This window comes from Mus pahari, chromosome 8 (genome assembly GCF_900095145.1).
Source record: "Mus pahari chromosome 8, PAHARI_EIJ_v1.1, whole genome shotgun sequence".
Lineage (NCBI taxonomy): Eukaryota > Metazoa > Chordata > Mammalia > Rodentia > Muridae > Mus > Mus pahari.
This window is the reverse complement of record NC_034597.1, coordinates 108,213,477-108,240,276: the sequence shown is the minus strand read 5'-3', so window position 1 is coordinate 108,240,276 and position 26,800 is coordinate 108,213,477. Positions and strand designations below refer to the sequence as shown.

Sequence of the window (26,800 nt, the reverse complement as noted above, 5' to 3'; positions counted from 1 at the left end):
CTAATTTTTAACTAGATAGCTATTTGTGTGGGTTGCTTTCCTGCAAAAAGAGAAAAAAAAAAAATAAACATGAAAAAAAAAAAAAAAAAAAAAAAAAAAGAAACTTGTTATTTGATAAGTTATTAAAACAAGAACATTGATGGTGTTGATAATTCCTACTTTCAAAAATTCTTTACTATTCCCCGAATAAACTTACTTCTTTTGCAAGTTTTTAGATGCTACAATCCTATCTTTTGTTACCTGGCTCTAAAATATAGATTTTTTTACCTACGTACTCAGAATGTGTTCCAGAGGCATACATAGGAAAGCCAGAAGAAACGCGGGCTCTTTTTAAACTCACGACTTCCCACTAAGAAAGAAGATAATGAAATCTCGAATGAGATCATCTATCCCGAGCACTAACCACCCAAGAAAGTCACCCCCACACCGCATCAGAGGTGGGTCCCTGCCCAACAGACTCTATGACAACAGCAGGCTGGAATGGCAAGGTTCCCACATGGGAGAGTGAGGTCACAGTTTACCAGTGTTAGAGATGGTGTCCTCTTCGTGACACCTCAGGTGGCTGGGGGCAAGTTACATGCGTTCCTCAGAACCAGCGTCCTTTAAGGGGAGCTCAACCACAGCTAAGCATCCACTTCATACTTCATCACCAAGCCATTCAGACAAGCCACAGTGATGCCAGACTCGCAGACAGACAGACACACACACACACACACACAGAGGAGGGTGTTGTCACTCAGTGTCAAATGGCAGAGAGCACACAAGGCTGCTCTTACTTATAGGGCAAACGTAAAAGGAGAATCCTGCTTTGAAGATGGGGGATAACTTGTGAACTTGGTGTCACTGTGGGGATGAGGAACATGGAGTCTAGTATACCATCTTGTAGGAAGGACAAAGCTTTAGCCATCGGTGGGAAAGAACAGTTACATCAAACAGGGTTTTGGTTTGTTTGTTAACAGCAAGACGCTAGTTAGGACGAGGTTTAGGAAAGCCTCTTGAGTTCAGAGTAACAGACGATATTAACACCATGCAAACATTTGACATGAGTTTGGTCTTCCATGCTCAGTCACCAAACTCATGGCTATCCGAGAGGACAGAGAGCATTCCGGGGGACGGGAGTCCATGCTGTGCGGAGGCTCCATACAGAAGCACAGGCAGAAGTGAAAGCAGGGTGCATCCGAGGAGCACATGTTGTGGGTGCGCACTCAGGGGACAAAGAGCTTGCCTGCTGGAGATGCCACGCCCCGCTCCCTCCCACCAAAGCCAATCAGCATCAGGTGTTTCACTCCCACTGGGAAAAGCAAAGCCCAGCCTGTGGAGGAGGGCCTGCGGCTGTGTGAGCTCCCAACATAAGGTGCTGTCTCAGATGCGCTCTGTTCCACTGACATCTGCCCCCCTTTCAGTGAGCCTGCTCTCTTGCCCCACCCCACAGCACCTTATATGGTGCAGGGCCCTGAGAGAAGATGAGGCCACAAAAGCCAAGCTTACACTTCTCCCAGTGCCTGGGTGACCATGCTTTGGTCTGTCAAAGTGCTGCTGGGTGAGCTGACTGCTGTGTTCTACAAAGTGTATTCTAGGTACAAATTGGTATTTAGGCAAGGTTTTTGGGTTGCTTTAAAGAAAAGACATCAAACAGCGTTCCAACAGTGCAGGGGGCAGAAGATATGCCATGCTCCAAGGATCAAGACAATGTTCAAAACAGAGCATCTTCTCCCAGGTAGGTAGGCACATGCTGACAAAACTGTATACAGTGGAACAATGGAAAGAATGTTTCTTAAATTTATTAAACAAATGACAAATGAGAATGAAGTCCCCAGCCTTTTCTATTTGAGAATTAATTCAGTGCATTAGAAAATTTTAATACAGCATATTATTACCTCAAGGATTAAAAGCACACACAGAAAGAACAGGAGGAAATTGTGTTAAAAACACAGGCTGGGCTGGTGAGATTCGGTTAGTGAGGTTTGCAGCAATTTTCCAAGGCGGAAAGAGGTGAGAGCAAGGGATGGATGACCCTTCAAGCCCTCTAGGTGCTCCTGGAGAGAGTGGTCATTCTTGGTAACTGAAGAACTAAGTACGGTCTTTCTGTAACACTGCAGGCAGAGGGCCAAGGCCTTGCTTCTCACAAAGGGCATTGGCAGTCAGGGGAAAGGGAGCTGAGGGTGCAGCTGCACGAGACAGACACTCATCACAAGGGATGATAGACTGGCCAGTACCTTGGGGACCGCTGACTACCCAGATTCAGCCTGGTGTAGACCCGATACCTCAAAGCTCCCTGTACCCTGTGTGCCCCATTCCCGCCTCCAGACTCTGTAAGGGCCTTAGCCACATGCTTTGCCTTCTGCCATTTCCCACCACTGTTGAATATTCTGAACCGGCCCAGGGAGCTGCAGAGCCGCCTGGCACCAGTGTGCACAGGTGCAGCACCAACCCTTGCTTTCCTGACTCGACCTTTCGAACTCCATCCCAACCACTACAGGGCAGGTTTTCCATATCAACAACTGTCATCTGGAGTCATCGCAGAGCAGCTAACCTAGCCCAGAGCCCTTAGGAAGAAGTCCGGGTGCTGCCTTCCACGGGAAGCTGCCTTCCAGTACCAGCTTAGGCTTCAAACATGCAGGGGAGCCCCCTTCCAGGCTGTGCCCAATGGCCATCATGGGCTCAACGGAGTCACCCTGAACCAAGCAAAGCCTAGGCTGGGTGGAGATCTCGAGAGAGTTTTAAGCGCGTCCCCAGCTTCTTCCTGGTCGGGTATTCAATTGTTTTCTTGGAGAGCAACGTGCTTCTGGGTGAGAGATCTCACCTGAGCGTTCTGAGAGCGCTATGCTGTTCACTTGATGGAGACCTTCCAACAGACCTACCCCTTTCCTTGTCCCTGCCACGGCTGGCTGACACGCAAACCCACACTTTCCACCCTTGCTCCCAGGAGACATACTTGGAAGTCTCTCTAGGCTACTAAAGGAAATACCACACAGCTTTCTGTCCATTGGTGGCGACCAGACCATGTGGATCTTTGATTTAAGCTGATTCCACATCTGAATCATTACGGAATTTTAAAAAAAAATGCTTTTCATTATTACCTCTTTAGTGAAAAGAAAACTGATATTAAGAGGCATGCTAATTTTGGCCTGATTGCCAGGCCTTTGTGTTAACATCCAGTACCTGGTGTCTCCAGTGAGTTCATTTCCCTGTTTTAATTTCAGCTAGTCACATGGGAAAGGGGTGGATTAAACCAACAAGGAAAGAACAGTGCCAATCAGTTCTTCGGTGTTACCAAAGTCAATGTCTTTAGTTAGCTCCTACAGAGAGGTCCACCAGCCACACCTTTCCCTCTGTGTGTGTGTTTGGCCAGCATGAAGCTACAGTCCTTGAGTTTAAAGAAACTGGCTCAATATATGGATGACTGTGAAAACTCTTGCACTTCATTCGCAGAATTCAGCAACAGCAGAACAGACCTGAGCCATGCACTGTGACGGAGGGAAACCTTGGAGGAACTCAGAGGAGCGATGCGTACAGATGGGAGAGAGGACCAGGAAACAGCTTGCCATGGGAGTGTAACAGTGGCTATGGACATTCTAGCTAACCCACGTAAAGGACTCAGGCAAAGCCAAGCGATCAAGACAGAGGCACGCTGAGTCAACCCAAGCCTGACTGACTGACTGCAGGCTGAGTCCTCTGAGGCTCCTTCAGCGAGGGCTGTGGCTTTGCCAAGCACAGCGCTGCTCAGAGAGGGCAGAAAGCACTGTAAGTGGGGAAAGCGGACTGAACTCATGTGGTCAGGGACTCTAGATAAAAAAGGAAAAGTGAACAAAACGAACCTCTAAGCACACTGACCATCATTCCACCAATGTTAAAAATGTTTCCTATCTGGATTTTAATCCTCTTTTTTTTTTTTTTTTAAAGAAAAGCTTGGCAATGCTCAACCAGGCTGACTTCTGAGGCTGACGCCCTGCGTAGACTCAGCAGGCCAGGGGCTGACTCTGCATCTTGGTGCTTCAGGCCTGGACTTTTTTTTTTTTTTTCATTACTTGGTTTAAATCTTCAAAGATGTTCTTGGGGAGATAAAAAGTCTTATTACTCAGATTTTAAGCGCAGGGCCAAAGAGCAGGAGATTGGGGGTGGGGGGAGATGGACGTGTAAGAAATTCCTGAATATGAATCACACATATAGGAAAGTGTCTGGCTTCCTCTAATGGAATGCCTGTCTAATAAAATACCACCAGCGGCATCCAGATGGCTGGTTCGGAGGCTGAGGCCGTTCAGCTTGGGCTCTGGAACTCATTAAGTGCATTCATTTCTTCATGCTAAAGGAATTTCATGCCTTTTCAGTTTGCTCTTAACAAGGATCCACATGGGAAACCTCTCTATATATTTCAAAATAAAATCCAACATAACATCACAACGTAAGGGGCCCTAGAGCAGCTGTGAGGAGCTTAGACTCCGAGCTTCTCTGTCTCCCACCCTTGGCCGTGAGCAGAGCAGCAGCGAGTAGGCAAGGCCCGAAGGCCCAGGCTCCTCCTTCAGTCCCAAGGCCTGCACCGTGCATGCTGCGGTGGAGAGACCGTCAGGTCTCAGGAAGCCCTCTGGTCTCCGCTTTGTGTTTTTTGACAGTCAACCCTGTCACCGGCTTCCCTCACCTCAGTTCAACGTCACACAAATGTAGGCCCTTTGTAAGTCCCAGATGGAGACTGTGGGCTTCAGAAGCCTTGGAGCCTGAGGTCATGGGGTCAGAGAATGGGGAGTTCTGGGAAGGCTGGCTTGGTGCTTGCTGAGCTTTGCACAGGGACACTGGGGACAGTTCATCACCTCAGCAACCCTGCTACACTCAGCTCACTGCAGGCACGCACGTTCTCTGACTGACTAACTTCTGGAATCTTCCAGAGGATAAGCTCCTGTAAGGACAGTTAGTGACTACTCTCAGGTGATGGGATGTGGGACTTTGGAACAAACCTGCCCCCAGTTCTTTTAGGCACTATTAGTTTGCTGGGACCGTTGCTTTCTTAAATACTAGCTAAGAAACGGAAGTTAAATTGGCTTTGTTGGCACAGAACCAATCAGGAGAAAAACCGTGCTGCGGCACAAGGGGAAAGAGGTGACAGGCTCCCGGGCCCACGGGATGGGCAATCACATTACAAGGCTAAAAGAGCTCATTCCTATTTAGGTATCAGACTTCTGTATAAGCAGAAATAAGGAAAAGTTCCTTAAACAGACCAGGGTCAGTCACAATTAAAACAACCAAGGTCCACTCGGCTCAGCTCCCGCCTGACCAAGCTTTCCTACAGCAAACTGACGGCTTCTCCCAAGACCGGACAGCAGATTCAGAAACGTTCAAACTGCAAACACCCCACAGAATGAAGGGCAGCTACCTGCTTCTAATTGTCTTTATCATCCAGGATTTTCACATCTAGCTCTAGTTAGAAATGCAGACAAGCATCTCCAGAATTAAAATGTGGAGCCTAAAGGTCCCACGTGAGGAAAGGGTTGAAGTCAGGCGACTGGGGGGCTGGGCAGCTTTGCGGCACAGGCACAACACTGGCTAACTAGCCAAGTCACTGAACTAACTCCACAGGAATGAGCTCGCTCACCCACAGTGGAGGCTTGGTAGGTGACTGCTGACTGACGCCTCTGTAGAGCTTAGAAGTAAGTCCTCTAAGGCAAGGTATGAGTGGACTACTTCAGTGAACAACTGCCAACCGCTATCCAGTCAGTGTGATCCACCAATCACCCACTGAATCAGCCGACCAGGAATATCCAAACATGCTTGCATAAATATGGATGAGGTCTCTCAACATTTAAAACGTGGCCTCTCGATATTCCTGCTGACAAGATTCTCTGAGATCCATAAGCTAAGCTCTGCCTCACTTCTTGAATGAGCCCAGCTTCCCCACTGTGATACGGCTCCTAAGGCCTCCAGTGCGGCAGCTCAGCAAGGATGCAGCATCTTTACAACTCTTTGCAAAGTTCTGTAGTTCAGAGCTAAAAATTTTGTTCTATGGTTAAAAAGTATCAAAGACTGAAAAGTACAAATGGAGGCTTTTGTGTATTCCTCACACTCCAGCAACCGAGGTAGTGGCTTGGTTAACGTTCTCACTACCTTCCAATACACTCTCCGGGGCCGCCATGGCTGATGGGGACAGGGCCCTGGCTTCACCCACAGAGCCACCTGCGAAGGCCAAGCTGGAGCCCAGATCCCAACTCTTGGCTGAGACTCGGGTATCGCTCACTTCAACAATGGCTCAGGTAACGCCACAGCACGGTTAGGGAAAACACACAGAATGAATTAAAAGCCCAGCTCCTTGATCTACAGTGCAGAAAGGCTGGGTGGCAGGCAGAGGCCTCCATGATTTTAAGGAAGTCATAGAAATATCAAGGTGTCTGTGTTCCCAGTGGGGTCACTGTTCATAAGGAACACATAAACCTCAGGGCAGTGATGGAGCAGAGCAGCCTGTGACTGACAGGCAGCCAGGCAGGTGCACGGTCGGCTGACCTGCTGGAGACAACAGTGCCTATGGTAAGGTGTTCATTTCCCCTTACCTTACCACTCAGCAGCATTAAGCCACTTCCTAAAAAAACCCCTAATGATTTGACCCAGCAATGAAAACCCAATCAAACAAGCAACTGCAGGTGAATGGCTATTCCTAGAGCTCTGGCGGCTTTTACAGCAGTTCACAGAAAGCCCAGGCAGCCAGAAGGACCCCCAGATTCTTCCCACTAAAACACCCACTATTCTTGAGTATGATTTTACTGACACAATCTTAGCTAGCAATCAACTTCCACTTGGATTTGTCTCTGCCTCTTCATGGGGCCCAGAAAACGGCCCCCCACTTTTAAAGAGGGGACAGACAGTTAAAACACTTTTCTGTGATTTCAGGGACATTTCAGTCAAAATCCTGCACACACAATTGCACGCACAGAAAATTACCATGTAGATATAATACACACTGTTCACGCTACCGGATTCATAAGGTATTACTGCCTCCAACGAGCAAAACAGACCTCTAGTAACTTGTTAGGGCTTGCTGTACACCTTGTACTAAGAGGCAAGCCACTTGTGTTAAGTTCGTGTTCGTTAAAGGTTTGGGGAGTCAGGCATGACCCATAAATATGTGCCCGTCGTCCCAAATGTCACCTAGCAAACATCGACTAAAAACAAACAAGTCACTAGAACGGACCCTCTGTGGCATCCCTGGGTTTGTGGCTCCTTGTAGCCAACCGCTGACCACCCGACTCTGAGGCTCCTCACTCGTGCTCCCCTCCCTCCTCACCCAGCCGCAGGCCCGGCAAGCCCGTCTCACCCTTCCTCCTGCGTGGGGAACTCGGGCTTGTTGGGTGACTGAGCGCTGGGGACTTCCTTGAAGGGCTCGCCGCCACTGCGGAGTCTGAATCACTAGATTCATTTCCGCTGCTAGTGGAGCATTCTGTCACCTGCAGGGGTGCCAGCTGGCCGGAGGCACTGTCAGTGCCCACAGCCTGCATGAGGGCGACCTCTGAGGTGGGGCCTGCGGACTGGGTCCCGTTGGCTAGCATCGTACCCTGGGGAGTGGCCATGTGGGTCAACCCTTCCTCCCCCTGGTCATCACGCCTCTCCGTGGCCTCTGGGGTGGGGGCTGCCTGGCTAAGGATGAGCGGGTCTGTCTCTGACTTGTTGTACCTGCTAGGAAGATTCCTCAAGTATGGCCTCTGCGCGGCGGGGGAGCAGTTTTCGTACAGAGGACCCTGCTTTGGGACGGTATCTTCTCCCATACTCTTTTCCTGAAGGTCATGCCCATTTTCAGAAACATAGCCTTGGGACCTAGTCCTATCCCAACTCATATCTGGACTTGAACTCCTGCTGCAGGGAGACAGTGGGGTGGCCAGGGGGCTGTGGCCAGTGGAGGCCCTGAACATTTCATCTATCAGGGAGCTATGTCTTGGGAGCCCAGGGCTCCCACTCAGATCAAAGGTAATATCTGCTGAATCATCATCAAGGAATTCTCCTGAAGGAGGCCGGGAGGACTTTGTAGAGGGAGGGGAAGCCCTGTGCCTGGTCCCTGCTCCCCTCTCATCCCTGGACAGTAGATAAACACCACTGGTCAAATCACCTTCATAGTTGTCATTTGTTTGGGACCGTGACTGGGACCCTGGTTCTCTGAGAAGGTCATATTCACTATCTACATCGCTACAGTCAATGAAGGGAATGGAATTGCTACTGCCTCCAGCAGCCCGGGATGCTGGACCTGTGCTTGGCTGCGGGGGCTGAGGGTTACTTGGCCGGATGCCATCCTTGCCACCCTCTTCCTCCTCCTCTTCCTCTGGCGGCACTGCGGTGGTTTGCTCTGCAGCTTTGCTCCCTGGAGGGCTCTTAGGGAGGGCGGGGCTTTGGCGCGGTCCCGACTCCAAGGTACAGACTTTTGTTTCCTTTGCTTGTTGGCAGCTCTGGCCACCTGGAGATTCGGTACCTTCTCCAAACGTAAGGCTTGCGCTCTGTGGAGACTGGGTAGGGCGAACAGGAAAAGCATGGAGGGAGATGGTTATACCAGAGTGGGGGAAACGCAAAGGAGTCGGCTTTAATTGTAAAGTGTCCCCTCAGCTAGAAGGAATGGTACATAGACCCCATGGCTGCCTCCCCAGAATGCAACCTATGCTCAAGGCAAAAACGAAACTCATGATCTACAGGGCTCCTTCGGGGTGGAGAGGTGCTCCAGCTGGGTCCCCAGAACGTGAGTTAAACTGACTTTGCTATGACCCTCATCTCCGGTGGAGATTCCAGAGTGTCTATGCAGCAGATGGTCTTTTCAGCCCATGAAAACTTCCCTAGCAAGGGTCAATGGGATGGCAGAGAAGCCCATCATGGCTATATAACAAAGAGCCTAGAAAAGCCACAGACATCTGCATTTGGGAGAAAGGGTAACATGATGGGTAAACAGCTGGTGTTGAAGTCGCATAAGGAAAACACCTTCATGCTCTTTCTCAACCAAATTCTTAATCTCGGAGAGAAATACTGAGAACAACATCCTAAGCCACCAACCCTGGGTTGGGAGCTCTTGCCACCATCAGAGCAAGAGGGACAATGTTTCCTGCTGCTGCTTGTCCACTGCCCCACAACATGACCTTGGGACTCAGTAGCCGGGGCTTCCTAGTAAGAAGTTCGGCCGTCCAAACAGGAACTCCGCCAAGTAGTTGCCTACCTAGTCTCCATCAGTTAACTACACAGCAGACATGGACTGCCACGTATGCTTTAATCCCCAGACGCATGAGGTGCAGAGCCCAAAGCCAGCTCAGGACTGTCTATGCCAAATCCCGGAGGTAAAGGAGACAGGACTGGAAAGCACAAAGCACAAGAAGTGAAGGGAAGACCCACAGTTGTTCATGCCCACCACTGACCTGTTTTGGCACTTCTGAATTCGGTGCTGTGGGCTGTGAGACAAGGCTCCTAGTAGAGTGGATCTTGCTGTGCTTTCTGAGGGAAATCACACAAGGCAGCTAAAGTCAGGACAACTCTGATTAAATGAAACACTTTGGGTACTTCAAGCATGAAAGTACCCAAAACTTTCTTCGTCAATGTAAAAGACATACAATATTTTCCAAACGCCAGTGTGGAAAACACTATGTTCTCCTCAGAATCCTGTTCTAGCTGCTGAAGGACTAAGAATGAGCACTGCCTGCTGGCTATGGGGAAAGTCAAGAGGGAGGAGTAGACACCAGGCATCCAAGGCTCTGATCTGCAAGCTAACAATACATCCGTTTGTACATTTCCTTCAGTATTTTCTAGATCTATGACAGGGATAACGACCAAAGACCATCTCATCTTATACAATGTAGACCAGGAGAAAAAGGCTCCCCTGTAAGAAAACAGAGCCGTTGGAGATGACAGTGCAACCAGTACAGGCCCTTTATCTTGTCCCCTACCCGTGAACAGGTATTACAGACTTTCAAGTACTGAACTCATGAGATGGTATAACTCCACTCCATTGTGCACACATCTCTTCACATGGAAAGGCCCCAGGGCGTCTACCTCCTGCATGGTCTTCAACATGGTAACTGCTAATCATCTAAGAAAATCATGGGATTACTAACCTCTGGTATACAGGCAAGGCTGCTTCTGGTGAGCTAGCGGCTTTGATACATAGGAAAAAGCCCCCTAGCGTCACATTTCTGGATCCTGGACACGGGAAACCATACCAGACTTATTTCAGCAAAATTAGGATAAAGCATTAAAATGACCTGAACATCTGTTGACAGGGAGCGGGCCCGATGAAACACAGAATGCTCTGATTCGCCGGAGCTCCATGTCAAGTCAAATGTACTCACACCACCTCATGAGCTCAGTAGGCGACAAGGTTCTAACGCCTGTTCCGTGGATATGGAGTACAGCACTATTACAAGCCGTGTGTCAGCATTTATACAAATGAAAATTCACACACCCAGGGCAATCCCCCATACACACAAGTATGTCAGTATTGAACTTCAGAAAAGACATAAATCTAGACGTTTCTTTTGGAAACTAGTTTCTTTTTCTACTAGTCACTGTAGCAACATATAAAAAGAACCCAAGAGTTAAGTATGCCAAAATACTGATACAGGTTGTGTATCCTTTACCCTGAAGTTTGGAACATAAGTAATTGGATTTGGGGATACTTGTACTTATAAACGTGGTATCTTGGAGACAGGATCCTAAACTGAACTTGAGATTGATTTGTTCCCCTTATACACGTAGCTTGGAGGCTATTTTATATACTATTTATGATGTATGTTTTTGACTGGAGGCTATTTTATATATTATTTATGATGTACATTTTTGACTGGAGGCTATTTTATATACTATTTATGATGTACATTTTTGACCGGGATCTTTTCAACTCTTCAGATTGCCAGCAGTGCAGACCAGCCTGCAGTTGTTAATGCCAAGTTGTAAGAGTGTAAGTGTCTGCTACACCCCGTCTCTATGCTGGGGCAAATGTTCACGAAAAGCAGAAGAGGGTTAAACACAAATACCCCAGGCTTAGGGAGGCCTAGGACATCATTTCACTCCTGGCCTTCGTCCCAGTCCCGCTCGGGCACTGCTTTCCCCCTTTGGGAGGCCCAGAAGCATTGACATTTTCTAGCCTCTGCAGCTAGCGGGCCAGGGGCCACGCTCCAGTTAGGAGACCCGTGATACTCGCACAAGAGTCTCAGGGTCTTCAGGTTTAAAGCAGGAAATAACAGACCATGCAGAACCAGTATGACGCACGGGCCCCTGAACAGTGCCTGGCAAATACCAGGACACACAAGCATCTGCCACCAGCAGCAACAGCGACAAGCCCTGCAGCTTCTCTCCCAACAAGAAACATCGGCAAACCACACCTCCAAGTGCGTAAGGACTCCTTGAGGACCAGAACAGGCTTGTGAAGTCCCGTTATCTCTGCTCTGGGCCCACTCAGCCCTGTCTGTATCAGCTCTTCCTCCCTCATCTGTCATTATGTCCTCAGGACATCTTATCTTGAGTGAGTAACTGAGGTCCTAAAATGTTCTTATCCAACCCTGACTTGCTGAGGTTGAGCGTAACTTGCCCTGGGCTGGACAAAGACGTACAAGATATTCCCAGAGAATGGCGTTTCATTCTCTTACCTTTCAAACTGCACCTTCTTGTGGCCGCCTTCTTTGACATAATCAAGAACTTGCTTCTGAGTCCGACCACTGAAAGGAAGACCACAGAAGTAAAGGGAGGTGTCATGGGGGTGCTTGCCTCTTGGCCAGGTGACAAGAATAGCAATCCCAAGGGAGCCATTTGATTTCTCGATATTTTCCTTATATGTAACAGAGAAGGCAGTTAATTAAATAAACCGACTTGATAACCACGGTTGGCTGTGAAGCTGCCGTCCCAGGAGTCTAGTCTGCGCAGTCTGTAAGGATGGGGAAAACTTAGTTGTCTGCGTATATCTAGGCCAGTGTTCTCTATACAGTGGAATGTCAGCATCATTTGAAAAATGACTGATAATATAAACCCAAGATGGTCCAGTCTAGGCACTAGTCTGTGATGCAACACCTACGACAAATGAGACACTCCCTTTTATAAATAAACTCCTTCTGCACAAGAGCAGCCAGGGGGACTGGCTCAGTGGAACAGCACTGGCCTGGAATGTACAAGGTGCCCGAGTTCAGGTTCCTAGAACCAATAAAAAATAAACGGACACAAGAAACTACAGGCAATCGACGGGGGGGGGGGGNGGGGGGNGGGGAGAGTTAGTGACTCTGCTTGCTCTGTGTGCTTTCCCTCCAGACAGGGTTTCTCCGTGTAGCCTGGCTGTTCTGGAGCCTGGCCGACCAGGCTGCCCTCCAACTCGTCTGTCTGTCTCTGCCTCCCAAGTGCTGGGATAAAGGCACACACCACCATCGCCACCCAGCAAACCAGTTTTCTTAGGGCGCAGCCTCTTACAGGCTGTCTGGGTTCTGGCAGATGATCTACCCTGGGGCCTATACGGGCAGTGCCACGTGGACACAATGGGCTTAAAAGAGAGTATGAGAGGTAGGGAAGAAGAGTGGTGGCCGGCACACACAAGAAACTGGGGGAGAAAGAGCGGGGAATGGGTTTGATCAAAACACACTCTATCCATGTCCGAAATCCTTAAATGATTAAAAAAAAAAAAAAAACCCATCCGAACACTGTGCTGGGATCTGACTGTGACTGGCAGACGCCTAAGTGGTTCTCGAGGGTTCAAACAGAACTCGAAAGGCAAGGTGGAGCCGGCTGGGATAAGCAAGCCAGTGCCTCCATCCGCCACAACCCCGGCCACGGTTTGCCTTGTTGATCTGCTGTGAATCACAGCAGCTGTGGTGGAGGAAGCCTTAGGAAACTGCTCCCGTGAAGAGCAAACAGGCTTGTGAAGGAAGGGGCCTCCGTACCTGAACCGGAAGGATGACCCTCGGCTGAAGAGGACAGGCTTTGGCTTTGGCTTGGGTTCTTCCAAGAGTCTGAAGAAGGCGTGGTGCTCCACACATATTTTCCAGAAGGACTTGCAGAAGTCTCGGCCGGCCATCAGGAACTCCAAGGTGTCCTGGTATGAGCTCTGAAAGGAATAAACACAGCTTCTGTCTCCCCAGCAATGCTCATCATCTTTCTGATGAAACAGGAAAAAAACAAAAAACAAAAAACAAAAAACCAACAACAATAACAACAGAAACGAATCTGTCCAATACAATTGTAATCATGTGTCTTGCTAGTTCAAGGATTGAGCAAAATATGCTCGATCCCAGTGAGGAAATAGGCACGCAGCCTCAGTGGGGTGATAGCACTTCTTAGTAGGTCCATCCATACACACACTGTGTTTTCTTGGCTTCTGCTGCCTCCTTAAAAAGTAGTTCAAGTATTAACACAACCCTTCCTTAAAATATCTAAACTGGGTCTGTTCTGCTGTTTTCTTCCCCATGGCTCCTGTCCAGGGGAACTCTTAATTCCACTTTATTTATTTATTTATTTATTTATTTATTTATTTATTTATTTATTTTTTTAAAATAGCAGATGGCACAGGTCCCCAAGTGGCCCCAAGAGTCACAGAGGAAATGAAATTTCTTCCCTCCTGGGGTACCAGGGTATTAATGATCCTCAGCTGACAAACATGTCTTTTGATTCTGGAAGAAACATGGTAACTTTGTACTCAGTGTCTCCAATTTCAGTGGGCATGTTACAGAGACACAGGTCACCAGAGTCCTTAACATTCCTAGCAGTTCTGTTTGGGGGCTGTCATCAGTTCACAAGAACTCAGCTTAGAGTGTGTGCTGTAGTTGTTCCCATATCAACTGGCTTTCTGGAACTGGAACTGCATTTCCCCACAGAGAATCATTTTATATTGGGGGGGGGTTGCTTCCACTCGATCCACACTGCAGGTAGGACAGGCATTAGGAATGTACCGTCTCTTCTGTGTGGCTTTTGGCAGACAAAGAAGACCCTATTCTCTTCCCGGAACCCATCCCAAGAGGGCAACACCCTTGGGGGTTCTGTACTGGGAAGATGTAGTTACCCATGAGAATGAGCTCTTAAGACAGTGTAAGGGCAACAGCGGGAGATAGCAAGCCAGGACCACGTCTGACTAAGCAGGGGAGGAGATGGCAGGAACATGGCAGAACGCTGGGGTCCCAGGGCAGAGCCACAGGCTAGACATGCAGCCATAACACAGTTCAAGTTGTTTGTTTGGAAGAGAAATGGTCTCCTTCGGTCAGCACCTATGTGCCCTCTTTATCCTTTCACCAAGAACCCAGCATGACAGCAAAAGCATTCCCAAGCTCCTGGATCCTCCTAGAGCACCTCTACAGGCCAGCTGCTGGGAAATCTCTGCAGAACACAGACCTTACCCACAGGCAAAACCCACTCCATCTCAGCTCAGCCGGTCCCACACTTACGTTCCACAGTGACTTACATTCACATCAGGTCTCAGCTTGATAAGAAAGCGCTTCCGCTTGAAGCTCAGCTTCCGCACCTTGGCCCAGTTAAAAGCATTGATCTTCGTGAAGCCCTAGGAAAGGAGAGTACCCAGTGAGCCAGGCCAGGCTTTGTGAGCACATGGGAACCGCAGGTAGAGTGCGGAGGGTTAGCCAGTCGTTCAGGAAGATTCCCAGGCCCTGTGTCTACTGGATACCAGTCACTCATACAGTGCTATTTCTCACTAGTTACAGAATTTGGCATTCAGACCATGCCTGCTTTCATGTAGGGAAGGCACTGGTCAAGGTAATGAAAAGAAGATAAATAAAAATGAAACCATGGCAACCACCACACCAATAACAACTGTCTCTCCCAGTACTAAGGTCTATTTAGATGGGATCTCATTAGACCACACACAGAGCTCAGTGAGACAGATTTATTATCTTCATTTTACAGAAATGGAAACTACAACATGTATGTGTGCAACACGTGTGTGTAAATGTACACAGAGCCGATGAGCATCATCTTGAGTGGTAGGTAGGATGGGGCAACCAGTCACAGGCTTCAAGATTGGTCCCACAACACTTTATTCTTACACCGCTAAATGGTCCAGCAAGTCTCAATATTTTGATCATATTTAACACAAGTCAAAGCACATTAACTTCAGTTGTGGTACTTCTTTTCTGTCTTTATGACTTTCAGAAATGTTTAAATGTTTGGTTTGGAAATTTAATGGTCATACATAAATATTGGGTTTTATTGTTCCTTAAAATCAGGTATTTGTGGATTATCTGTCAAGGTTAAAAACTGTGGAGAGTGGTTCCTTCTCAGATATCATCCTGTTCCTCAAAATGTTCTTCTTACATCACATCAGGATGAGACCCAAGCCCCAACTTTTAGGGTTGTGAGTGTATAATATTTAATGTGTGCCATAAATTGATCCTATGTAGAAGAACTGCTACAATTCAAGTGTATGTGTGTGTGTATGCTTGAGAGAGAGTGTGTGTATGCTTGAAAGTGTGCGTGTATGCTTAAGTGTATGTTTGTGTGTGTGTGGTTTATGCTTGAGTGTGTATGCGTGCATGTGTGTGTGTATCTGCTTGAGAGTGTATATATGCTTGACAGTGTATGTATAGTAAGGGATTAAATAGAGACTGTGGAGTGGGTTAGACGTGTGTGCCGTTTGGAACTTTAGTTCATCAAACTGCAATGTTGCAAACCTTTCTCCTATCTATCTGTTAAGTAGCTCTGGTGGTTTTGTACAACAGAAAAGGGTTTTTACCAATACAGGAATGCTCCTTATTATAGCTTCACAAGACTCAAATGTCTGTGCAAATGAGCCTACAAAGCTGTGCTCTTCATGTGCAGGCCTTAGAATCACACTTGAAGGAACCTAGCACCTGGACAGCATTGGTCAAATAAAGCCACCCCTCAGCCAAGGATAGAGAGCAGGCTCGCTGAAGGGCAAGGGGCACATGCCCTTAAGCGCAGGTTAAAAATGCATGAGCAGAGTCTGTCTTGCTGCAAAAGGGCCACGCACGCACGCAGGGCTCTTCTTTCTGAAAAGCACATGTGCTTTTAGAGTTGGGTATCGCAACGTCGATATAATAAGCCGATCAAACACAAGTTAATTTGAAAGGAAAAAAACCAAAAGAATTGAATTTTAACTAAGTGTCAAGATGTCACCTCTGAGTACAGAAGGCATTTACTTGGGGCCTGAGGTCATCGCTCCTGCACACTGTGTTCTCAGTACAGGCCTACTGGCAGTCATTGGGTTCTATAGATCTGTAAGGTCTACAGACAGACAGACAGACAAAACACCTGAAAGCTGAAGGTCTGGAGGGGTGACTTTTCTTGTTTACCTGAAGAGATCCACTAGAGGCCTTAGCCTGGCCACCCATGTGAGCCTGGGCAGGAGAGCCCATTCACCTCCCTCCCTCCCTCCCTCCCCAAGGGAGAGGTGCTGTGTTCCCCACACCTGAAACACTAGAATTCCAGTGTTGGCGACAGCCAGGTTGATCTTGGTGCCTTCCCTGTCCTTGGCAGGGTGTAACCGGATTCCGTACATCTCCAGCCGACGGGCCACCTCCAGGAGCTGGAAATCTGACTCTGCCGGGGTTTGTCCACTGACAAAGCAAGGAGGGAAGAGAAAGGCCAGGGGATTTGAATCCCCCATGTCTATTACTTTGAGATCGAGCAGCTTCTCCTGGGAAATAAAAGGCACTTGACGGCAAGCCACAGGCTGTGCGATCAGATGACACCCACCTCCACCGGCTAACCCCAGAGCCACACAGCAAGGACAAAAGCCCTATTATGCAGTAACACAAAACCTCGAGGTCTATCTCCAGCCCAGCCAGCCCGTCGGAATCTCAGTTTCCTCTGGGTCACGTAAAAGTGAAACACCTCTCTCTGTTAGGCAAGTTTTCAGCCAGTTTAAGTAAGCTGAACTTGAGAGCAGAATGTCAAGCTATGTTTCTTCTTTTGCTAGGTACAAATGCCTGCCTCTGAGCCACGGAGGGAAGGGGAGGCGCTGAGTATCCTTTGAAGACGTTCTCCCGATCGAAGCAAAGGCCAGAACCTGGGGCTATCACAAAAGTTCTGAAGTGTCCCCGTATTTAACACGGTGCCTGGTTTGACACATACCTCCCATGCTCTGTTAGAATGACTGTCCAACAGCCTGCAAGCCTTACCCTCTCCTTTATGTTCCTGGGTCACTCTTGTTTCACAGCTAGGATCTCAACCACTGGTCTTTGCATTTTTTTTTCTTTTTTTTTTTAAGAGTTCAGAATGGACCACAACACCCTAGTGAGACTCTGCACTCCTTCCTTCAGACTTTGTTCCACATCACATAACATGAAGGTGTGTGTATGTGAGCGCATGCTCTTCTCTGTGCCAGGAGGCAGGCAGCAGCAGCTGGGGCACAATAGCAATCCATGTATATGACTCACATGTGGCTGTGGTGGAACTCCACGATTTTGTCTTCCAGTGCATCCTGTTGAGGTACATACTTATTTTTTGCTAAGTGTTCTCTGTCCAAAGCTTCATCGAAATCCCCAATCTCCGCTACAAAGAAACAAAGAAAATAAAAAGGGCCACATAGGATAAACTCTTCAGAATGTGTTATAATCCCTGGGCAGCAAGTACAAAGCAGACAGGTGACACCAGGTAAGCACAACTGGTGGAGATGGAGTGCAGCCTCTGCCTCAGAGTGGGATGTGACCATGGTTCACAATTAGAGCCACGCAGAAGGTGACTGCTATTCTTCCAGTATGCTAATAGTTGTGAAGGAAACTTTAGACTTATTGATCTTTTAGTCACACATACTTTGGTTTCTTTTTGGTTTTAAGGTTATCAGGACACCTGTAATCACACACACACCAGAAGGGAACAGCATGGTGTTTTGATACAACATGCAACCCATAGTGATATTGTAGCAGCTCTCCTACTTTGTGGATTCTTCTTTCCTCTGCCTTTCTCCACACCTTTCTTCCACCTTTTCAACCCCCTAACACTAGATAGGACAGAAACAAGGATTGAAGGGCAAGGAAAGAGATCCCTGAATAAAGTCTGGTCCCTGAATGGGGGCAACATGGCTTGTAGGCTACTTCCTGCTGATTAAGGGTGTCATGTTCCTGGGGGCAAGTTTGATATTCGAAAGCAGGATATCTAATTTCTTCTTCTTTTTTTGTTTTTGTTTGTTTGTTTGTTTTTCAAGACAGAGTTTCTCTGTATAGCCCTAGCTGTCCTGGAACTCACTCTGTAGATCAGACCGGCCTCGATCTCGAAATCCACCTGCCTCTGCCTTCTAATTTCTTCTTGCTGGTTCTTCTTTGTGCACAACTACTTAACAAACCATGATTACCAACAACCAACCAATAACCCATCTTACCTCTCAGGGTCTTAGCATTTGTATACCCTCTGAAAAGTTTCCAGAATTCTAAACATAACACAATCATAGAAACTATCTGCAGCTGGCAAAATCATGCCCTTGCTATAGCCTGAGACAAATCATAGTCACCTGCTGTGGACAATTTGAAGCAGCCCCATATCCCACACCTGGGGTTAAAATAAAAACATATTCTTGTTAATCTCTCTCTCTCTCTCTCTCTCTCTCTCTCTCTCTCTCTCTCTCTNTNTNTNTNTGTGTGTGTGTGTGTGTGTGTGTGTGTTAATCAAAACTCCAAAACCACAGAAATCATCAGGTCATTGATGAACCATCAACTTAGAATTCATCATTTCTTTTCTGAGACACAAATCCTGTCTAATAGTGACTTTGAAGTATCCAGCTATCCAGCTGTCAACCACATCTATCCAGTATGCCATGGGGCACTGGGAGCTACTCCTCTCCATCTTCCATTCTCAGTAGTTAATTCTACACATGTGGGTGATGGTTGGATGACTTAGTGTCAATAGATCTAGGAGTTAACTGATAAAGGAGTTAACTCTTACATGGAATAGCCGGACATGTAAAAACCTGAAATGTTACCAAAGAAGAGACGTAAGAGGGAGGAAAGGTAAACAATTTAATGTGGTGGTTGTTGTTTTGCCTTAAGAGTTTATAAAATTCCTTATATTGTCTGGAAATAACAGGTGAGACTGTAATTGCGTCGATTTTTCATCCACAGGCAACACAATGTGCTTTCCTATGCAACCTCAACCTATGTCTGGCAATGAACTCGCTGTACTGCGCACACGTCAGGCCCTTGTTCAAAAGAACCACTGTGCCTTACGAGCACCATTGAGTGCAGGTCTGTCAGACTCCTGGGAGCCTTTCCTGTGCATCTTATTACCTGTGTAACAAACTACCAGAAAGTAGCGCAGGGACCCTGCTGCTTAGGGAAGCAAGAGTGTGGCTGCTACCTTCTGTTCAATCACGCAGTCTGCCACATCCGGTCTATTCACCCACTGTCATCAAGCATGAAGTCTGCTGCCCCACGCCACCCTACTGAGACTAAATACCTGTCTTGCACTAAGCTGTGTAAACTCATCCAGCAACGCCTGGATGGAGTTCACTCACCGGCTTCCTCTGTCATAACGGGTGGGTGACGGTGTTTCCTAACTACCTTCTCTGGATTGAATTCCCATTCCATCACAGAGAACAGTGCACAGAGCTGAAGGCTGCCCTGGCCTACAGACACTGTTATCAGCTGCCTGAAGGGAAGCTTTGATTTCTTTCTACAGTTTCTTCTATCTGGTCTTGAGAAAGCACAATTGATTCCTGTTATTCAAGATAGATGATGGGGGCTGGAGAGATGACTCAGCGGTTGAGAGCACTTTTACTGCTCTCGCAGAGGACCTGGGCTCAGTTCCCAGAACTCATACGTAGCTTGCAGGCACCTGCTTCAAGGAATCCTGTGCAGTTCTGGTGCCTCTGTGGGTACCCAGCCTACGGTGTCCATGCACACATGGAGGCAAACACTTAAAAAATAGAAATAAACAGAGGCTGGAGAGATGGCTCAGCGGTTAAGAGCACTTTTCGTTCTTCCAGAGGATCTTAAGTTCGGATCTCATTCAGGAGGCTCACCAACTGCCTATAACTCCAGCTAGTCTTACGGCCTCTTTTGACATCTATGGGTACGCACACACCTGTGACATACACATAAATACATGTAAATTTAAAAAGTAAGTCTTTAGAAAGGATAATCATGATTTACAAAGTCGGTGAGCAAAGAATCAGCAATCACTGCATGCTGCTCTGAAGGGACATCTGGGGCCAGACTCCTGAAACAATGAGACATTTGCATGGACCGACTCTATTTAGGGATGTGCTGTTTAATACACACTGCTGACTCACACAACAGTACCATGCCCACGTGCAGCTCAGGCACCACATCTCTACCACACACATCACAGTATGCTCCAGCCTTTCAGCGGCCTGTGAGGGGTGCGAAGTGTACAGCAGTCACCAACAGCAGAAAGATCTGACGTCGGAAAGTGAAGGTAGAACTTCTCTTGTTGTCCCTAAGTGGGGACATGGGCAGGAGGTGAATTGGATTCTTCGATGCCCTAGGTGATTCTGCAAAGGCCATTGAAGGCACGCGTTGATCTGGGGATAAATTTTAGTGACTAGGCAAGTCTGACATGAGACTATCATCAGTGCAGTGAAGCTAGGCTCTAAGTTTTGTAGGAGACTTCAGTGAAACCTGTGGCAGTTTTGTGTCCTGACACTAAGGATTCACGTCCATTGAAGAACACTAAATCCAAGAACGGAACAAAGCAGATGTGGTGAGCTTGTTCATTGTCCACCCAAGCTTCTCTTTTCGAGATGCTGAGTTAACATTCTATATTTGTCCTTAAAGAAAAAAAAAGTCAAATATCACCAGAACACAGAAGTCCTGGATTCTAAGTTAATGTTTAAGGATGCGATTGACTGGGGCACCCATAGTAATAGCAAAAATAACACAGATGCTCTTTCTGTGACTTCTCATCAATCAGACAGTTGTTGTGCTGATTCCAACCCTATTCCCAATGGAATTGCAAAGAACTTACATTGTACAATGTGTGAGATCAAGAGAGCTGCGCTGGTGTCGTTACACGTCAGCCTGCCTTGAGCCAAGTCCTGCTTCACCTGCAGAGCAAACAGGTACCTGTAAAGATCGACAGAGATGGAGGTCATACAAAGGAGCTGGAGGGTGTTCAAAGTAGGCTTCCTCTCGACAGTAGTAAGAAACTAAGGAAAGGTATGTAAAACTAACTAAGGAGAAAGCCTATCGAATCTTTAAGGGCACTGAAGGAAACAGTGGGCTTAGAATTACCCTCTTAAATACGAGGCCTGAAAGGGCCTCTAAAGCCAAACCTGTGACAACTTGGCCACAACAAAAATTATTAAAATGAACTGAAGCATACAGGATTATATTTATGAATGAATAAATTATGAATTGATAAAGATTTACAAATCCACAGTGGTTGAAGGATAGTGAAAAAGAACAAAAGAACTGAATGTATCACATTCTGCAGCCCAAAGTTAGGTCACTGACTGGTACACTGGTGGCATGAAGGTTGTAGAGGTAACTGACCACTGTGAACCTAAGGACCTAGCTGTGAAGCCCTGGGGCAGGTGTGAGGCTGTCACCAAGCCTGCCCTAGAAGAAAGGCAGGTGAAGTGGAGGAGGCAGATGCTAACCAGCACAGTTACCACTCTCAGAACTCACACAGAGCAGCCTCGGTTCCCTCTGAAGCCTGCTTCCCGGGGAAACTCATGACTGCAACTGTAAGCCTGTGGCCTGAGGAGTCACAGGTCCTAGACGGGGAGCTACTACTGTTGTTTTGCTAAATGGACGTGTCATAAAAATGCTTCCTAAATATTAATGTTTACACCCTTAGTTCCCCTCGGCCTTGGCAAGAGGAGCCTCCTTCTGCAGTGGGCAGTGATGCAGAGAGTCATGGCTGGTCAAACTGACGAAGAGAAGCGGCCAGTGAGCAGGTGCCCTTTAGGGGACATTGACATCCTCCCCACACCAAGGCTCAGGGAACGTCACAGTCGAGGGAACAGAAAGAACTTAAGAGTCAGAGGATGGAGAGGAGAACTATGAAGTGCTGACTCTGGGCATGGCGTGGCTGTTGCACCAACGAACTCACTGTGGACCTTGCCACCTGCACAAGGTCAAGGCAGCAAGCCCGGCCAACCTCTCAGTGGGCAGCACTAACTACACCCAGTGAAGTCTTGTCTTGTCTTGTCTTTTCTTTTCTCGTACAGAATTATTTATTTTATGTATGTGAGTATAGTGTTACTGTCTTCAGACATGTCAGAAGAGGGCATCGGATCCCATTACAGATGATTGCGAGCCACCATGTTGGGACTTAAACTCAGGACCTCTGGTAGAGCAGCCACTGAGCAATCTCTTCTAATTTTTCTTAAAGCCAATCCAAAACAAAAACAAAACCAGAAACCCAAGAGGACTCAAGGAGGGAAGGGAGTGTATTAGAGGACACTGGTGGAGTACATAGGAGACCTGGGGTAGATATGATCAAGATACAATGCATACATGTATGTATATAGGTGTCCATGCATTTATTCATGTATATAACAACACACCACACACACAGGTGGTGGCTGAAGGCAAATTAGTATTAGGATGGACAGAAAGGTCAAGAAGATGGCAAAGTTTGACTTGACAGGACCCAAGAGGGGATAACAGGAACAGAACCCCCCCCCTCTCAACTGCCTCTAATGAACGCCACTCTGGAGAGTCAGTTGGTTAAAAAAAAATTCACTTAGAAAGCTGGATGCTAAGGACATTATTTATTTCCCAATGGATAGATCTGAGTGTCACCTCCTCTTTCTACTGTACAATCTCAGCACTATGTTAGTGACATATAGAACATTTGGAGTAGATTCTGGTCAAAAATGTTAAATTGCATCCACAGAGACGTTAGAACAAGTTTCCAGTTCTTAAGAATACACCGGTTTGGAAGAATAAGGAGAACAGCAAAAGGAGGTGAGGTGACCAATCAGGGAGGTGTGATGTTTGTGGTCCAAGAACAGTGTAGTGAGGAAAACCGAAGAGCCAAGCTGGACTAGGAGAGAAAACTTAAGGACTGAGAGAGGCGTAGGGAGAGTCCCATCAGCGTAACAGGTCACTAAGCAGTTGTAGCCTCAGATGGCCTGGAATTCACTATGCAGACTATGCTGGCCTTGAGTTTATAGAGGTCTGCCTGCCTCTGCTTCCCAAGTGCTAAGATTAGAGGCATTCGCCATCACACTTAGTCTTAATTTAGAAAACACAGAAAAAAAAAAAAAAACCAACATTTGGGGTGCAGCAGAGGCGTTTGGGTTTGGTGAAGGCACTATGTAACATGTAAAGTACATGCTTAAATGTGTAGGATCAGAAGGGATATCATGCTAAGGTGATGCACGACCTGAATGAACTATTTCTATGTTCCTAATTAAACATTCTATCTTTCTATAAAGCACGGTTACTACTCTGTACACCAGAATATTGGTTTATTATATTTTTATGGCGTTGGGATGGAACCTCGGGTCTCACACCTGGTGGGCGTGGTGATTGGATGGGAACACCCCCCCTCTTCCCCCCCCCCCCCAGTCTTAGATGTTTGGATATTTGGTCGCCAGTTCACAGTGTCACCATTTCATGGTGCAGTTGGGGAGGTTCAGGAGGCGTGGCTTTGTGGAAGGATTATGTCCCTGTGGGTAGGTTTTGAGAGTTTAAAGACTCCTGACTTTTCAAGTTCACAATTTTGGTTTCCTGCCTGTGCTTCAAGATGTGAGCTCTGAGTTGGCTTGCTCGGCCACCACCAGCGACCTCTACGTAGTCTCTTCTCGGCCACCATGGCCTCTAACCACCCGGAGTCACGAGCCCAAATGAACTCTTCCAGAGCCTCCATGGTCATAGGTGCCTTGGTCATGGCCACGGAGCTCTTTTACATCCATAGAAGAGTTCGCCAGACAAGCGCTCTGCTACTTAGCCTGATGCTCCGTTCTATGTTGTTTAGGGCTTTCACTCATTAAAAAGAAAAAGGCTGTCCACAGTACCTCCATAAGAACTAGATGGGATTCAGTGTTGAGTCCACCCAGCACAATCGCTGTGGAAAATGAACTACTCCAAACCTACAGTTACACAGACAGCCGTGGCTAAACTCAGTGGGCTCTCCTCCTCATTCATACAGAGCAAACCAACCAACCACGTGACATGCATGTGGAAAAGCGACCCAGGTTGTGAGTCAACAGGAGTAGGTCAGGTGCACGAGGGGAGGGGAGATTGGTCAGAATGCGCATCACACACATGTGTGAAACTATCAAAGAACAGATTTATCACACAGGATAATTCATGGGAGGAAGTAACTGCGACAATTCGGTCACCAATATTAAGTGTTAAAAAATGATAACCAATCTTCTTTAAATTGCTTAAGACAGTTCATTATTAACAACTAAAAAGATGCAACAACAACAAAAAAAAAAGAACCAAAAAACGTGGTCATTGTATAGTAAGCAAAAAATCTATCATGACACTGGGTAGCTGGCGGCCGACAGTGGTGACCTTTGCAACCTCCTTCCTTAGTGCGTGTCCTGCTCTGTGCGTGTCCTGCTTGGTGCGCCCTCACCACCCACTGCCTGCCTCTCACCAGACAACCAAAGGGAAGGAAAGTGGAAACAAGAACGAACCTGCTCATGAGCACAGGGATTCCGGGGAAGGGCAGGACTCTGCTGCGGATCAGGCAGTGGTAACTGCTCACCAAACCCAAGACTTCACAGAGCTACAGGCCTTAATTCTGAACTGGGTTGTGTGTGTGTGTGTGTGTGTGTGCGTGTGTGTGTTACATTTTAAAAGCACTGCACCTTGAATATTTATAAACTCAAACACATGGTCCAGTGTCTACAGAGCAATGTTCTGGGACATTGCTGGCCAGAGTCTAGCAGGCTTTGTGAGTATTGGGTGACAACCTTGAGAGGCCTGTGTGACAACAGAGGGCCTTGGAAGTGTATACACATACGTGGAGGACACATGCTTTTCTTCTGCCTATGCTCAGTCTCTGTTCCCAGGCTGGGGTAACATGAGAAACAGCTTTCTGGACTGACACGGTGGCCTCTCCTAACCATAGGAGCTGTGAGCAGAACGTACTGGCTGTTCTTGCTTCCAGAGACTCAGCGACACCTTTAGTGCTATAAATGGAAGCAATTCCAATCAAGCCCGTGGGAGCCCGGGCTCACTTACTCAGAAGGCACTAACTAAATGCAGCGAAATGTAAACAGTAGCACAAAATGCTTCCAGTGGGAGTGGCCAGAAGACTGTTCAGGGGACTACAGGCCCATGTCACACACACAACCCCCCTGCTTCTAATTCAGCAAAACACCGACGACTTGATTTGTTTCATTTGGAAGGTCTTCATAGTCTTTCTATTCTAAGTAAAATTAACTTAGTTTCCCTGCTAGTCAATGGGGACGTCTGCAGGCGGTCTGTAACAGAATTCTGGTAGAATTCTTTGACTGAGAACAGCAGCTGACCCTACTGAAGACAGGCACAGAGAAACAGGAAAATCCAAGTGTGTTCATCAGTACAAGAGAATTAATTCTGAGCTTTGCCACAAGGAAAGCTGGGGGTGGGGGTAGGGGCAGGGAGGGAGAGATGGCTCCGTGGTTAACTGCACTTGCTGCTCCACAGAGGCCTTGGATCTCAGCATCCACACAGCAGCTCACAATCTTAACTCCAGTTCCAGGTGGTCTGATGTCCTCTACTGGCCTCGGGGGGAGGGGGGGGAAGGCAGCAGGACACGAGGCACACATGTGGTAATCCACGCAAAACACTCATACATATAAAATATTGTTAAATGAGAGAAAACGTAAAGCTAGAATTTCTTATAAAAGGAGTCCCTGGTTACTGTTTTCAACATGAACCCCCAAGAGTCAGGTCTTCTCCATACCACTGACTGCACTGGATGTACAGATCAATAAATAGAAAGGAATACAGCTTCCGTCGAGTTGCAAAGTACAACTTAATCTATCTATAGGAAAATGAGCAGCCTGCTATTCCTGGAGGGCACACATCATACCTGCAAACCTAGACTGACTTACGTCCTGCTAATTGCAGTCGGCTCTGCTGTGTTGCTGGGTTCCTGTCCCCATGTCCTCCCCTGAGGCCCTGTTCACGGCCCCGTGTCCTGACACCTCTCCTTACCATGCAACACTAGCAAGTTTATGTGACCGTAGCTCTAAAGTGCTTATGGATTCCACCCTTCTCTCTTCCATCTGTGCCTACAAGACCAAGGGGAGGAGACCATGTTTTGCTGCAGCCCGGGTTCTTTACAGCCATGATTGATAATGAAGTAAAGTGGCTTTAAAGTCAGTCATTTTTCCTTCCACTAAAATCTCAATAGTCACCATCATGATATGTCTGCTTACACAGGAATTTGAGAGTGTGGGAGACTCAACACAGCGGGTTCCCTGAACATCAAACTGTGTTGGGTACAATGACGCGGCTGCATAGAAATCTCAGATTGATTTTGCTTATCATCGAGCCAAAAGAATGGGATTTCTGAAAAAGCATGTCTTCAAATACTCGTTTATGCCGAGAGCCAAAAATAAAAGCAGAAAATAAAAACCTGCCCCACCCATCCGGCAGGGTTTATCAGTCTTGGCAGATAAGCTGGCAAGCCAACAAGACCCCCGAAACTCTAAATTTAGACAGTGGTACCCTAAAGTTAAAAAGAGGCAAACTGTATGTAAAATAAGAACCTCAGATGGGAAGACCAGACTCCTGCCTCTGACTTTCAAACCAGGAAAGGGCCCAGTGACGCACTACCGACCGACCGCAGCTGGGGCTGGCTCTAGCTTTGCTTCAGCACCGTGTTCCTGCCCTGGAAGCCCGCATACAGCAGGCAGAGAACTCACTGGCCCAGGACTGTCATAGGCTCTGGCAGAGAACTCACTGGCCCAGGACTGTCATAGGCTCTGGCAGAGAACTCACTGGCC

The 26,800-nt window shown here is 47.4% G+C and overlaps 1 protein-coding gene across 5 annotated transcripts in view; it reads right to left on the bottom strand.

The window, feature by feature from the left end:
• The window catches only part of Farp1 (FERM, ARH/RhoGEF and pleckstrin domain protein 1), a 237,565-nt gene that overhangs the window by 29,266 nt on the left and 181,499 nt on the right, over window positions 1-26,800 (bottom strand). For all 5 annotated transcript variants that reach the window (XM_029541596.1, XM_021203293.2, XM_029541598.1 and 2 more), the window contains exons 6-13: window positions 20,863-20,960; window positions 17,322-17,436; window positions 16,352-16,499; window positions 14,372-14,467; window positions 12,861-13,024; window positions 11,586-11,654; window positions 9,363-9,438; window positions 8,216-8,471 (exon numbers count right to left, since the gene is read on the bottom strand). In XM_029541596.1, coding sequence (XP_029397456.1) covers window positions 8,216-8,471; window positions 9,363-9,438; window positions 11,586-11,654; window positions 12,861-13,024; window positions 14,372-14,467; window positions 16,352-16,499; window positions 17,322-17,436; window positions 20,863-20,960 — 1,022 coding nt within the window. The remainder of the gene's footprint in view (window positions 1-8,215; window positions 8,472-9,362; window positions 9,439-11,585; window positions 11,655-12,860; window positions 13,025-14,371; window positions 14,468-16,351; window positions 16,500-17,321; window positions 17,437-20,862; window positions 20,961-26,800) is intronic.